This window comes from Anarrhichthys ocellatus, unplaced genomic scaffold, assembly GCF_004355925.1.
Source record: "Anarrhichthys ocellatus isolate YVR2014 unplaced genomic scaffold, GSC_Weel_1.0 scaffold109, whole genome shotgun sequence".
Taxonomy (NCBI): domain Eukaryota; kingdom Metazoa; phylum Chordata; class Actinopteri; order Perciformes; family Anarhichadidae; genus Anarrhichthys; species Anarrhichthys ocellatus.
Genome location: NW_022280139.1, coordinates 841,012 through 856,374, shown reverse-complemented (window position 1 = coordinate 856,374; position 15,363 = coordinate 841,012). Strand labels below are relative to the sequence as shown.

At 44.3% G+C, this 15,363-nt stretch overlaps 1 protein-coding gene across 1 annotated transcript; it reads right to left on the bottom strand.

The window, feature by feature from the left end:
* Positions 1-6,301: 6,301 nt before the first annotated feature.
* On the bottom strand, positions 6,302-11,585 carry LOC116399339 (uncharacterized). The gene is given in 6 exon segments (XM_031876431.1): positions 6,302-6,389; positions 7,319-8,607; positions 8,779-8,872; positions 9,292-10,039; positions 10,533-10,626; positions 10,731-11,585. Coding segments are annotated over 6 exon segments (3,168 nt in total).
* Positions 11,586-15,363: the final 3,778 nt, after the last annotated feature.

Genomic DNA, 15,363 nt, shown 5'->3' with positions numbered 1-15,363 from the left:
AATAGACATGTCTATACAAAAAGATTATGTCAAATTTCTTTAATCCAAAATTACTTATGCAAGATGCATAAAGTTGTGCAAGAAATATTATTTTTCCCGCAGCAAAATCAGATCAGGTTCAGCTCACTTTTAGACACGCATTACTCTATATTAATATCAACAATAACTACTACAATAAGAAAACAAAAAACAACCCTGAAAGGTGGTCTCCAAAACAGTGTGTTAAATTGCTTAAAAAGGTAAGAGTATGAATAGAGGTTGAGGTTAAAAGTTTAGGGTTTACGAACACTTCTCACGTGTGTGTGTGTGTGTGTGTGAGTGTGTGTGTGTGTGTGTGTGTGTGTGTCTGTAGGTATGGTAACACACAGTTTGTGGTATTGCAGATGCACGTAAACATGATTTGCACAGAGGGCACAACCATCTGCACAGACTTAAATAAGCCTAAACACCTCCTGTAACCACAAACCACTCATACACGCATACACAAACAGATATTGTGATAAGGAAGTGAGCCCCACCCAGGGCCTTTAAAAGATGCTCTACATGCTGGTGTGTGTGTGTGTGTGTGTGTGTGTGTGTGTGTGTGTGTGTGTGTGTATGGGTGTGTGTTCTGTTTGTAAGAGCTGCCGGGATATTTCAGTCAGCTGAGAATTGTGTATTTTTCCTCACAACTACCTGGAAGTAGTAAGTTTTACCAGAAGTGACATGTCGGTTACTGTCATATACTGTGTGTCTGCAGCTTGTGAGGCGTTTTTTTTTTTTTTTTAAATACAAACAAGCCAATTTTTCATGATCTAACTCACCGCTATGCAAACCAAGGTTTAAATGGAAACAGGACAACACATGTGTGTATCAGTGTCACAGTTTGCGGCAGTGTTTATGTTCTTCCAATGCATGCAACAAACTCCTGAACACCATGCGAGCGCTCACCTTGTACACCTGACCGTAGGTTCCATTGCCAACTACCTCCACCAACTCAAAGATACCTGCCGGATCCTGTAAAAACAAATAAAAATGGGGTCAAGATAAAGCACGATAAGCATCAGGTACGATGCATAAAAAATATAGAAAATGGTACATTTCAACAAAGTCATACTGCAACAGGTTCATGCTAAGCTAAGCTACGATTAACAGCTTTATATACGCAGTACTATGGGCGAATGGAGAAGAACAATGCAGGGTTGTACTGGCATTTAAGGAAGTGGGACTGTACACGGGGATAACATTGTGAGCGACAAGGAATGAGAGGATGACTTGAAAATCACTGACATTTTCATTTTATAGGTTTTGGCTTCACTGACTTGAGAAATATTATCAGCTTAAGATATTTGAAATCACATTACATGACTATAAACACACTTGAGCATTACAGGGACACTGACATTTCCTAAAGGGATACTGATATTGATACTGAGACAAAGACATCTCCATAAACTAGCATAAAAACACCATAACTAGCTATAAAGTATTAGAATTATGTGAACTGGTATAGAATAATGATGTGCCACTAACTAGAGCGCTTTTTTCTCCTAGTTTTTCTGTCAATGAACAAAGGCAGACCGTTTTCTTAGTGGGCTGTCACTTGTTGCAGCCAAACAACAGTCCTGTGAGTGAAACGCTAGCTAGTAAAGTTACAACACAGCAAACAGGACACGGTGCACATAGTAACGTTTACTCCTTACACATGCACGCTACACAGCGAGGTTAGGACACGAGGAAACTTTAAAGTACATAAAGCGAGAGCCGACCGTTAGACCAGGGGAGACTCAAATACGCTGCTCAAGTTGAGCTGTTGCTTGAAACTATCATTACCGTTAGGTGTCCAGCAACACCCACCGCATCCTGTAATGTTTACTCAAAACACGTTTCATTAAAAAGCAAGACAACATTTTCAAACGTACCCTTAAAGAAGCGAGGTCTATGCTGTCCAAACTTCGAGTGGTATTTTCTCTCGACATTGCTGTCAGCGACTTTTGTCAGCGAGCTGGTATTTGTGTACAAGACATGGACGGTCTCTCCCCGACAAAACTAACTAACGGGTTTTCTTGTGGTCGGGTTCATTCTGAAGTTTAGCTGGCAGCGACAAAGCTAGTCAGCGTCAAACATACCATTTCCGGACACACCTTTCAAAATAATTGCCTTCAGCGGACCTGTAAACTCTTGTAGAATGTACGTTTTAAGTTCTGCATTGATGAAACAGAAATGATCCGAATATATAGTAGAAAGTCATACATTTTATCAGACCATGTTTAACTTCTGTAAATGTGATTCATAAAAATCAAAATCCACGTGTGTTTGGAGTTGTTTGCGTTTGGCTTTTTGACCTTTACTGCTCTTTTCACCACATACATAACAGACACTAGTGCTTTGTTGTTGTTGTTGTTATTTTTACTCTGCCTCAGGCCTAAACCTTACACTGACGTTGCAATGCTTAATTGTGAAAACGTCCGGTCTCTGACTGCATTAACCTCGTTTCACTTGACGTTTTGCTCCTGGGAAGGGATTCTTTTTTCTTAAAGCGACTCGGATAACTCAACCAGTCCACACACAACGACAGAAAGAACAACAAGGCATTAACAACTGTATAATAATTGCTTATACGGTACATATGCCGCTGACTGAAAATAATAAACGTTACCTTACAAAATCTCTCCACGTGTATCTCCGTGTGTCCGTGTTCATGCGCGCGAGTGTTTGTTTTTGTGGGGAAAAGTTCACAGGCCTCGAGTTATTCTCAGAGAATGCCACAATCATCAATATTCACTTTGCAAATACCTTTTGGAAGTGACTGTTAAGTTAAAAAAATTAGGTTAATAAATTATTATACAGTACTAAAGCTAACTGAAAGAAAAAGTACTCTCATACACACATGCACTATCTGTACACAGACTGTGACAACACATTGACATTCAACCCTTTCTTGACGTTTTACAGGTGCTTGTCTCATTCCAGTATCACCTTATAATGTTTCAGGCCCACGTGCATTTTTACTGCATACCCTTTTCATCTTGATTAGATTCAGCTGCTAATTTTTCTGTTGAACCTTTTCAACATAACATCTTGGAAACATCTGGTTAACCCAGTAAATACAGTTTCGAGCTGTAGCCTCTTTGAGCTCTTTGCAACATATATTTTGATCTGATAGAACTGGATAGAACAGTGCTAGCCTCATTGACAACATTAATGATTGCTGGATTCCATTTATTTAACCCACCCATACTCTAAGAAGTGGACGTTATCATCGTGACGTCACCCATTGATTTATGAAGTCCTGAGTCCTCGAGTTGTCATGTTGTTTTTTTCGCAACCGATGAACGGAGGTTACCATATATGGAATGCGGAGGAGTGACGTAGAGATGCCGAATACGGCTCTGGTAGCTGCAGCAACCTGTCAATCACAGTAAGCCCGCCCTAAAGCATACTCCTCTTTATGCTCTATTTGACTCTAAATGGACCATAATTTCCTCAATGAACATCATGCTGTATTGAAAAATACTTGAAACTAGAGATTGAGACCATAAACTAATGTTTACAATGTTTACTGAGGGAATAAATCAAGTGAGAATTAGAGTCATTTTCTCATAGACTTCCATACAATCAGACTTCTTTTTGCAAACAGAGGAGTCGCCCCCTGCTGGTCAGTAGAATGACAGTTTTGAGACACTTCCGCATCGGCTTCCTCGACACAACCGGAGGCTGCCCCCTGATCTTGACCTTAATGCAGATCAGAATCACTGCTGCAAGTCCCCATCAATAAAACTGTTTCATTCATCCGTATCAGGAGGTCTCTCCTTGTTTGAGCATCAATGAATGTGAGTCATCGGATAAAATTCATGATTTTTTTTCAAGCTTTCGCATCGGCTTCACTTGGCAGAACCGGAGGTTACCGCCCCGTTGTCACCTCCAGGCTCATAGTAGGCCTATTGAACATGCTGGATCTTTAACGTCATTATTACACCTGTGCTTTTGCTACTGTGGAAAAGGTTTATCATGTAAAATCTAGCTCTGAATCCAACTGTAACCCCAGTAAAATAACGGAAATCAGAGAACGTGACAAGACAGCGAAACATCTTTCCATGTAGCAAATGTGTGATTTATTCTGTGCTAAATGACAAAACCTGGCCCAAAATGTCCTGATGCAGGCATATTTAAGTTTAAAGTTTAATGACAGTGTGTAGGCCTCACATGTGAGTTAAGATACAAGATGGCATGGTTTCCCAGTAAGTAACCCACACCATATGTGTTACATTTGAGCAACTTTACTCGGTGGCTTCTTACCCCAACAACCGTCACGAATAAAATGTTTTTGCGTGACCAATGTGTTAAAAGTATGAACTGACCCATTGCTCACACCATATGTGTTACATTTGACACCTGATGTAACATTAGTTAACGTTAGCTAAATAAGTAACATTAGCTAAATAAGCTAATGAACCTGCCCTGCCAATTCAAGTAAAATGAACACAACCTCCATGACTTACACATTTATTTTTTATCCATAACTAAATTACTTAAACATTGGTATACTGGGTGACAAGAAGAACATAGGTTCTGCAATTTGGTCTTGAGAGGGGGACTTTGCAGTAGTATTAGCTAGCTAATGTCACCGTTAGCTGTTTTGTGTTGTGTAACTTAAGGACATCTAAGTTATCTAGTAGCCTATGTAACCCTAAACGTAACCCAAACACACCATCATTTAATACCAACCTCGACGGATGTGTGCTCTTTTTTTTTCCTGCCAAAAATTGTGATGAAAGTTAGTTAAAAAAAACATAATTTAATGTGAGAAAACAATGTTTCATATTAGCAATATACCTGTTTCTTAATTAAACTTACTTTATATGTCTCTCTCACTTTAAATGCATCCTGTAAGGTCACACATTTCACTGCAAAAACATGCTACTAGACAAATATAAATGTCACTTTCACCTCGCATTGTAACACTTCTGCCCACACAATAGCTCTTCTTTTTTTTAGCTTTACCTATGTATTTATGTTCTCAAGTGTAACATATATAAAAGAGATGGAGCTTGACATTCCGGTCTCCTGACCGAGCCAGTGTGTCACAGTCAGCATGGTGAAATGAGGGTCATTATGTGGTAGGACACAGCCACTGTGTGTGTGTGTGTGTGTGTGTGTGTGTGTGTGTGTGTGAGAGAGTGAGTGAGTGAATGCGGGAGAATGAGAGAACGATAGCAAGTGACTCTCTTGCACCCTCTGCATGTTTGTTTGTGTGTGTAAGTGAATGTGACGAATTAAGAGTGAGGGAGCTGGGGGGGGGGGGGGGGGGGGGGGGGGGGGGGGGGGGGGGGGGGGGGGCTGTGAGCGTGTAGTGTGTGTGAGAGAGTGTGTTTGTGTCGCAGTGAAGAATGGTCTCTCTGTGGTCTCACACAGTGGCCCTGTTCACATCAGGGTCAGCTGCCTACACACACACACACACACACACACACACTCATTTTCGGACCCGTATCCAACCTAAACAAGACAACATTCTGAGAAACAATTGAATAAGGAAATTCCAAAATGATAGAGGCTACTTGTCTGTTTTTTTCTTTCTGGGTACTTGCAAACATACGAGGTATTCCGAGGAAGTTGACGTTTCACTTATCTCAAGCATTTCCTGAGGGCGCTCGCATATTCATGCACGCACACACACACACACATACATGCAGGAATAAACATGTATAGGTGACAGCAGTGCCAGATAGTGTCAGTTGCTCAGAATCAAAGAGATGGGGGTTTCTTATTTTGCTAGGCGAGGCAACCTTCACTTTATTCTTCAGTCTGTATAGTCTGTGTAACTTATAGAATAGTTAATTTAAAAATAATGTCAAACAAAAAACAGTAAATGTCATATTCAAGGCATTAAAAGGCATTAAGAAGACCAGTTCACAGTAAGCATGCAACAAGAACACATGCAATCAATAGGTGGCAGTCCTCCCTGAAAGACGACAGCAAAAAGAAAAGTTACATAAAAACCAAAGGTCTGAGAGACCGAAGAGAACTCAGATCATCAGGAACACAATTACTAAAAGGGCAGCTTGATCCGGGATGCCAAGGTGGATCCAGGTCTCTGTTAGGATGGGGGACAAGTGTCTCAGATGTGAGAAGTGTCTCCTGTTGCTGGGTTTGCCTAAAGTCTTATTTCATCCATCTTATTTTCCTGTGGCCCCAAACATCAACCAGGAGTAAGCTGGGTAGTTGATTAGCCTTAGGTCCTAGCTGCGTTAGCTTAGCTTCTATTTCAGCACTCCTTCCTGGGGCGATCACTCCGCCCTCGTGGCTTTTGGTTAGGCAGGTCTCAGCTGGTCGGTCGGATGACGCCGTGAACGGTGATGGCCTCAAGATCCACCGCACTTAATCCATTCACCGCGCTTCCTTCTCCGAAGCTGATGAGAGTTTTCTGTCACATAGGCCATGTGTGCTCCAGTAATAGGTGACAAGACAAATTAAAACAAAAATGTTGCGAAGTCCACGGGAGCTGCCGGTTGCCGCATCTTCAAGGATTCAAGGTTCAAGGATTCTTTATTGTAATTATGCAACACAGGGATGCACAACGAAATGCAGTTGTAGACCATGTGTCATGTTTTTACACGATTAAAACAACAAAACAAAAACAGTAGTGCATTCTTTTAAAATTTAGATCAGGAGGAATGTAAGCAGCTGCAACAAAAACATGTTCTCGGCAATATGGCCAAAATCTTCACATTCAAAATGTGACATCGGGTAAACATTGTCCCTCAACATTGACTGTGTTTGAGCACCAAGCATCATTGATGTAAACACAGAGTCCGCCACCTCTTGTCCCACCGGAGTTCTGCGCTCAGTCCTGCGGTCCTCCTGTCAAATGCAGCTTAATCTGGAGCCAGGTTTCTGTAAAGATGTGGGCACAACAGTCACCCGTGCCTGTGTTAGCCTGAATTGTTCTGCTACTGGATATTAGCCACCAGCAGATTTGGCAGTGGAGTAGCCTTAATAATAATAATAATAATAATACATTTTATTTCTATAGCGCTTAAAAGGCACTCAAAGACACTTTACATGTTAAAAACAGAAACAATAGAATCATTTATAATAAGAACAAAATATACGACATAACAGTAAGAAAAAAAATAAAAATAAAATAAACATGAAAAGAAAGAAACAAAACATACATTACTGACTTTAGAGGTTAAAAGCAGATTTGAATAGGTGAGTTTTAGGTGCAGTTTTGAAAGTGGCGAGTGACGAAGAATGTCTGAGGTGTTGGGGCAGGGAGTTCCAGAGGGAGGGGGCAGCAACGGAGAAGGCCCTGTCCCCCCAGGTCCAATGCTTGGACAGAGTAGGGGGGGTAAGGAGATTGGCGTCGGCAGATCTGAGGTTGCGGTTGGGAGTGTGATGGTACAGGAGGTCCGAAAGGTATGAAGGGGCAAGGTTGTGGAGGGCTTTGTAAGTGATGAGGAGGATCTTGAACTGGATTCTTTGCTGTATGGGGAGCCAGTGGAGGTTTTGAAGGACTGGGGTGATGTGGTCTCTGGTGCGGGAGTGGGAGAGCAGACGGGCAGCTGAGTTCTGGATGTATTGTAGTTTATTGATGATTTTGGTGGGTGAGCCGTACAGGATGCTGTTGCAGTAGTCCAGTCGAGAGGTGATGAAGGCGTGGATGAGTGTTTCAGCGGCTGCGGAGGAGAGGGAGGGATGGAGACGGGCGATGTTTTTTAGATGAAAGAAGGCGGTTTTTGTGATGTGATTGACGTGGCGTTCATATGAGAGAGTTTGATCGAAAATGATCCCGAGGTTACAGACATGTGTGGAGGCAGGAACAGTGATGCCATCGATGCAGAGGGAGAAGTTGTGGTGGGAATTGTTTAATGATTTGGGGCCGATGATGAGGACTTCAGATTTGTCGGTGTTGAATTTGAGGAAGTTTGCTTGCATCCAGGTTTTTATATCTGGGAGGCAGTTGGTGATAGTGGAGTGGATGGTGGGGGTGATAGATTTGGTGGAGATGTAGAGCTGGGTGTCGTCAGCATAGCAGTGGTACTGGAGACCATGGTGGCGTATGATGTCACCAAGGGGGAGCAGGTAGAGGATGCAGAGGAGGGGACCGAGTATTGAACCTTGGGGGACACCTTGAGAGACTGGGGCTGTGTCAGACTTGAATTTGTTGATGCTGATGAACTGTTCACGGTCGGAGAGGTATGATTTAAACCAGGAGAGGGCTGTGCCATTGATGTGGAGGGAGGACTCGAGACGCGAAAGGAGGATGGAGTGGTTGATGGTGTCGAAGGCTGCGCTGAGGTCGAGCAGTATCAGGATGTTGAGGGAGTATTCATCAGAGGAGAGGAGGAGGTCGTTGGTGACTTTGATGAGGGCAGTTTCTGTGCTGTGATGAGATCTGAATCCGGATTGAAATGGCTCATACAGTTGGTTTCAGTCCAGGTGAGTTTTCAGTTGATGGGCAACAGTGCGTTCCAGTATTTTAGACAGAAAAGGGAGATTGGAGATGGGTCTGTAATTGTTGTGAATGTCGGGGTCAAGGCCAGGTTTTTTGAGGATGGGTGTGACTGAGGCGAGTTTGAGGGCGGGAGGGACGGAGCCAGTAGACAGGGAGGAGTTGATGACAGAGAGGAGGTGCGGGCGGAGGGCCGGGAGACAGGCCATAACTAAAGTGGAAGGGATAGGGTCGAGGTCACAGGTCGGAGTCTTCATGCCAGAGAGTGATTTATTGAGATCCGAGGGGGAGATGAGAGAGAATCGGAAGAGTGACCGGTCAGTTAGTGGAGGATTTGCAGATACAGGGTTGGACAAAGCAGGGCTGGAAGTGGCCAGTTGGTTGTAGATGGTGTCGATTTTAGCTTTGTAGAACGTCAGAAGGAGTTGCATTTCTCTGCTGTGGAGGAGTGGGAGAGATTGTCCATAGGTTTGAGGAGTTTGTTTATTGTGGAGAAGAGGACCTTGGGGTTGGTGGAACCAGAGCGGATGATGCCAGAGTAGTAGGTGGAGCGAGCAGAGTTTAGAGCCAGTTTGTATTGCTGTATGTGTTCCTTGTACGCCAGGGTGTGAACTGTGAGGCCGGTTTTTTTGGAGAGTCGCTCTAGTCCGCGTTTCCGGGATTTCATGAGGCGGAGTTCAGGGGTGAACCAGGGAGCAGTGTGGGTGAATGAGACAGTTCTGGTTTTGAGAGGGGCAAGCTGATCAAGGCAGGAGGATAGTGTGTTATTGTAGAGGTTGACCAGGTCTGAGGGGGAGGGGGAGAGTGTGGAGAATTTTTCAGTGAGACAGGCTGACAGGGATGAGGGGCAGACAGACTTGATATTTCGGAGAGTGATGGTGCGCGTGAGTTTGGGTTCTGGGATTGGGATGTCGATCTCCATGATGATGGCTAGATGGTCGGAGATGGTGAGGTCATAGCCGGAGAGGTGGTTGATGGTGAGTTCAGTGGAGCAGACCAGGTCCAGGATGTGCCCGCGGTTGTGGGTGGGGAAGTCGATGTGTTGAGTGAAGTTGAAGCATTTAAGCAGGTCCAGAAATTCAGTGGCAGTGTTACAGGCTGAGGAGTCGATGTGGATGTTGAAATCACCAAGCAACAGGATGGAAGGTGAGATGGAGCAGAGCTGGGTGAGGAATTCTGATAGGTCAGAGAGGAAGGCAGAGTTGGGTTTGGGGGGGCGGTAGATAATTGCAATGACCAGGGGTTTAGGACCAGAGAGTTTGAATGTGAGCTGTTCAAATGAGGGTGGACTGTCGATGTTAGTCAGTCTGGTCTTGATATGTTGGCGGTGAAGAGCGGCAATTCCTCCACCGCGGCCATCAGGGCGTGGTTTATCCAGGTAATGATATCCAGTTGGGGTGGTTTGATTGAGTGCGTAGTAATCCGGGTGTTTTTGCCAAGTTTCAGTGAGACAGAGGATATCAAGGTTGTTGTCAGTGATGACTTCATTGATGATTGGGCCTTTGTTGCTTAGTGACCGAGTGTTGAACAGAGCAAGCTTCATGGAGTGTTTGTGGTTGGTTGTGAGGTTTTGGGGAGGGTTCTGAGGTTGGCTGCATTCACGTGCTGTTTGTTATGATGACGTAATGAGGGAGTGGTGGTATGCCGATGCTGAGTCCACAGAGACGGGATGGAATTGACAGAAGTGGGGTTGTAGATGATGAACTTGTGCTGGGAGCTGATATGAACATCACTGGGAGGGATGTAGCTGAGGTTGTTTTTGTTTATGGCTTTGTAAATGCAGTGTGAACGGGGCAGCATCTCTGTCAAAATAGTCTGAATGGGGACAGCTGCAGCTGAAGGGGTTGATGACAGGGAAGGCCAGGAGGGGGAGCAGTCACGGGAAACTGTGCTCAGAGGTGGCAGCGTAGAAGAAGAAGGAGCGTGTGTGTGTGTGTGTGGAAAGTAAATAGTCAGTCATGTGGACAAGAGTGTACAGCATGCTGTAAATTAGCCGCTAGCAGGCGGCTAATTAACCCAGCTTGTTAAAATGAATACCATCGTTCTTAAAAGAGGAAGAGCGGTCCCAAAACAGGTTACAATTGTCAATGAAGCTCACGTTGTTGGTCCTGCAGGCGGCCTGGAGCCAAGTGTGGAGGCTGAGGACTCTGCTGAACCGCTGTGATCCACGGCCGAGTGTTGGAGTTGGACCACTGATAAAAGCAGACAGTCCACAGCTGTTTAAAAAGTATAGAAGATTTTTAAAATCAATCTTGGTCAACTCAGACTGGTGGAGGGCTGTATCGTTGATTCCCACATGAACAATAATTCGCCGAATGGTAGACGGGAGGGCGTGCAGCAGGCCAGGCAGTTTCAGCAGGATGTCGTGAGCCGTTGCTCCGGGGAAACAGTGTGTGGTCGCGTTGAAGAAACGGGTATTCCTGATTATTGAGTCCCCGACTATCAGTGTCGTCGGGGCGAAGAGGGGACGAGGCGACAACACTGCGCGTGCAATACGCGTGGGTGGAGGAGAGGATTTAACCAGTGGTGGCGGAGTGGACGAGCAAGGACTGAGAGAACGGGGGACCGAAGCTCGCCGCGGTGCTGGTGTAAAGCACGGTATGGAGCGGCGAGTCCTGGGGCGAGAGGAGAGCTCAGGAATGACTGGTGTAGGGATGTCGGGGGAGCCGGGGCTGTGGGTCCCTCGAGGCGGCAGCTGGGATGGTATAGGAAGCTGGGAGTCCCTAGCCAGAGGAGGGAAGTCGTGAAGGGCAAGGATGTCATATTTATTCTTCAGCTGGACATCGAAGTTATGGGGTGTAGGAGAGGGATGTCTCCCTATCCGGCTGCTGCGAGCACAGACCAGGGACCAGGGCTCGTGATGTGATGGAGTGGAGCTGACCAGGGCTTTAGGCTTAGCTCCGAGCCGTAGCCAAGAAGCCTCAGGAGCTGTGACCGGAGGAGGGGCCGCGGCAGCAGGACTGGAAGCGATGGAATCATGCACACGGTCGCTGGCTGTGTCGGTTTGTGCTGGACCGAAGATGATGGTATCCATGAGGTTCTCGGCATACTGGATCCTGTAGAGCGTGGATATTCTTCCTTCCAGCTCTGTGATTTTATCAACCAGGCGGGCGCAGCTGACACAGTCAGATGAAGAGGTGAGTGAAGCCATAGCAGATCTGGTGGACAATTGTGCTCCAGCCCGTAGTCCACAGCCTTGTCCAGGTATTAGCAAAGGTGGAAGCTGATTCACAGATGGTTCCGTTTTCAGTTTGACGTGTGTAGACACTCTATATCTGTGGTCTCCGTAGCGTTAGCTAACTTCAGAGCCCAGGGCTAACAAACGAGCCAGTAGTAGCCCAGCAGGCTAAGCGGTCTGGGGAACGCAAAAAACTGAGAAGTCTAGTAGGTGTTGGCTGACATCGTACTTCTAGTTCAATTCACACAGAATTGAACTAGAATCCTAGCTGGGTTAATTTAGCTTCCATCTCGACTCTCCTCCCTCTCAACTCCGCCTTTAGTGGCGTTTGGTCTGCCAGGTCTGGCTGGGTGGTCGGCCTTGGGCGGTGATGGTCTCGAGGACCGCTCCCACAAATGAATCCGATCCCCACGCTTCCTTCTTCGATGTTGATGAGTATATCTGTCATATGCCATAAGCGCTCCAGAAATAGAAACCAAACATGTTCAAATTTAGGAAATAAATGTAACTAAATTCATGTGAGCTACTGGCAGCAGCATGTACATGCGGTGCTGTTCCTATAGGTATCTGCATGCGCCACTGTTACATTGTGTCATTTATGCTAAGTAGGTTAAAAAAAGAAATAATTACATTTGTGTAACATGGAATGAAAATTCAAAGAAAATTAAAGCTGCGAGCAGCATTGATCGGGCCCTCGCAACTTCACGCACGTCGAGGGTACTAGCAGGACTCTGGCCATGCATTTCTGTGACCGTCATACACTGCGTGCACGAGTTAAACGGTATTTCCTGGTACTGGCAGGACTCTGGGTGACGCGGCTATGAATTTCTGTGACCATCACACTCTGCGTGCACGAGTGAGATATTTCCTGCTTAAACCAGCAGCGTAGCAAGATCATGTTGCCAGGTCTTGATCCTCAAATGTTTTGAGTGTACATCCGATACAATCATAAATGTAAGCCTTTAAAGATCATTAAGAAAATGAATGTGTGTGAATGTGCTTCAGTGTTTGTAACATAACAGACTGTCAGTTTACTGGGATGGGGTTCAACTTCCTGCAGTGTCCTGCTGATTGTATTTGGACTTACATGAATGTTAACAAAACAGTAGTGCTGTTTGCTGTTACTTGAACACTTTAATTTAACACTGTTTTGATGTTAAGTTCTTCTGTAACTTTAGATTGTAGTGTGAAGCATTCATTGTAACGTTTAACCTGATTTGTCATGAAGAAGCTCTGGACAGATCATTTATACTAATGCCCACCGACATGGTTTGAAAATCCACTGTTATCTAACTTTTGCTCTCCAAGCATCTTAGTTTGCACATATTTAGATCAGAGAAGTCTTTTTCTCATGGTGTGCCCACAAACCCTTTCAATAAATTCAGTGTTTGGGCCGCTGTAATTATAGAATCCTGCTTACGTCCGTGCTTATCAGTAGGTGGCGCTTTGACAATGAGGTAATATTGGCATGCAGAAGTCCTAAAGCCATGACAGTCAACAAGCATGTCAAGTTTGGGACAGTTTTGACAAAGTACAGTCGAGTTACAACAGCTTGATGGATGATGGCGAACCATATAAAATGACCATCACACCATATCCACGTCATTGGATGAAACCTAAAGCTTTTAGTAACTTTTAATCGCTAAGGTCTTTAGATTGTTCTGACCAAATTCTAAGCTGATCGGATTAATTCCCTAGGAGTTCGTAGTACAGCACCTGGAAATGGGGAAAAAAACACGAGAAATTCATAATAAATTTCAAAATGGCTGACTTCCGGTTGGGTTTAGAGCATGGTCCCAAGATACTTTATTTTAAGTCCACATGTGATACATGTGCCTACCAAATTTTGTAAATCTATGTGAAACATACAGCGAGGGCTGCTTCGTCGAAATTTAGTAGGGGGCGCTATTGAGCCGATTTGCCACTCTAAACCAATAAAATCATATTATATAACTACATTTTGGGCTTTAAATGTGTATGCCAAGTTTGCTTATGTTTCGAGCATTTCTAGCCTCTCAAAAACACCTTAATTTTTCATGGTTAAGAATGCGTCGCCACGGCAACAGCTTTTCACGAAACAACAAGCTTTGAGTAACTTTTCATCACAAAGGTCTTTAGACTGTACCGACCAAATTTGAAGTTGATCTGATTAATTCCCTAGGAGGAGTTCGTTAAAGTGCAGCGCCTGGAAATGACAAAAACGACACTAGAAATTCATAGAAAATTCAAAATGGCTGACTTCCGGTTGGGTTTAGAGCATGGCCCCAAGAGACTTTTATTTAAGTCCATATGTGATACATGTTCCTACCAAATTTCATACATCTAAGCCAAACATACTGCGAGGGCTGCTTCGTCGAAATTTTGTAGGGGGCGCTATTGAGCCGATTTGCCACTCTGAACCAATAAAATCATATTATATAACTACATTTTGGCCCTTAAATCTGTGTGCCAAGTTTGCTTATGTTTCAAGCATTTTTAGCCTCTGAAAATTACCTTCGTTTTTCACGGCGAAGACTGCGTCGCCACGGCAACAGCGTTCGACGAAACATCAAAAGCTTCATGAACTGGCATTATGAACTTCTTACATTTGTGTGGAAGTAATTTGATGTTGATTTGATTTACCTACTAAGAGAAACAAGCCAAAGTATAAAGATTTTAACTTCCTGTTACCAGTAGGTGGCGCTATGACTATGATTTAAAATTGGCCTGCAGATGTCTTCAGGCCTGGAGTCTAATCAAACATGTGAAATCTGGTAAAGATCTGATGATGTGGAGTTGAGTTACATCAGTTTATTCGTTCATGGCGAAGGATCGAAATTCGCCGAGCCGCCACGTCGCCGCCCTTCAACAACTTCTTACAATCTTCACAATGAAGCATTATCAAGGTCTTAAGGCTGTTCCGACAACGTTTTCGAAGGATCTGATTAATCTGTGAGGAGCAGGATGTCAAAGTACACAACTTACAACTTCCAGTTGCCACTAGGTGGCGCTATTACTATGATTCTAAATTATCATATAGATGTGTTCCGGGTCAGGATGTTATGACATATGAGAGATTTGGAGCAGATTCGACAATGTACGGCCGAGTTACAACAACTTCCTGTTTCGCGGCGAATGGTGTTTTTTTGACGCCACGCCACGGACACATAGTTCGATAACTTTTTGATCTTTGAGTAACTTTTCACTGCCAAGGTCTCAAGAGCATACTGACCGAATCTGAAGTCAATCAGGTCAAATCTCTGGGAGGAGTTCGTTAAAGTATGACGCCTTGAAATGGTCAAATGTCATAAAAGTCAAAATGGCTGACTTCCTGTTTGGTTTAATGAAAAACTCCAAGAGGATTTTTTGTGCGTCTCATCACGATCCACATACCTACCAAATTTCATACAGCTAGGTGAAACCCAATGTTGGGGCTACTCAATAGGGGGCGCTATCGAGCCAATATTTCATACCGCAGTTGGACACCCCAATCAGACTGCAATTTTCGCAAATTCTGGCTTGCGTGCCAAATTTCGCAAAATTCCCAGTATCCCAAGCACCTCCTTTTTTGCGACGAAACACCAAAAATAAGAATAAGAAAAAACATTCGAAAAACAATAGGTCCTCCGCTCCGACTACGTTGGTGCTTGGGCCCTAAAAACAGCATAAAGTGTGAAAATATGGTGGTTGACCACTACAAGCATCCAGAGTAGCTTCAATGTCATTATAGATTCTCCAAGTAGACCACTGGAGGGATGAACAGCATTCCTCC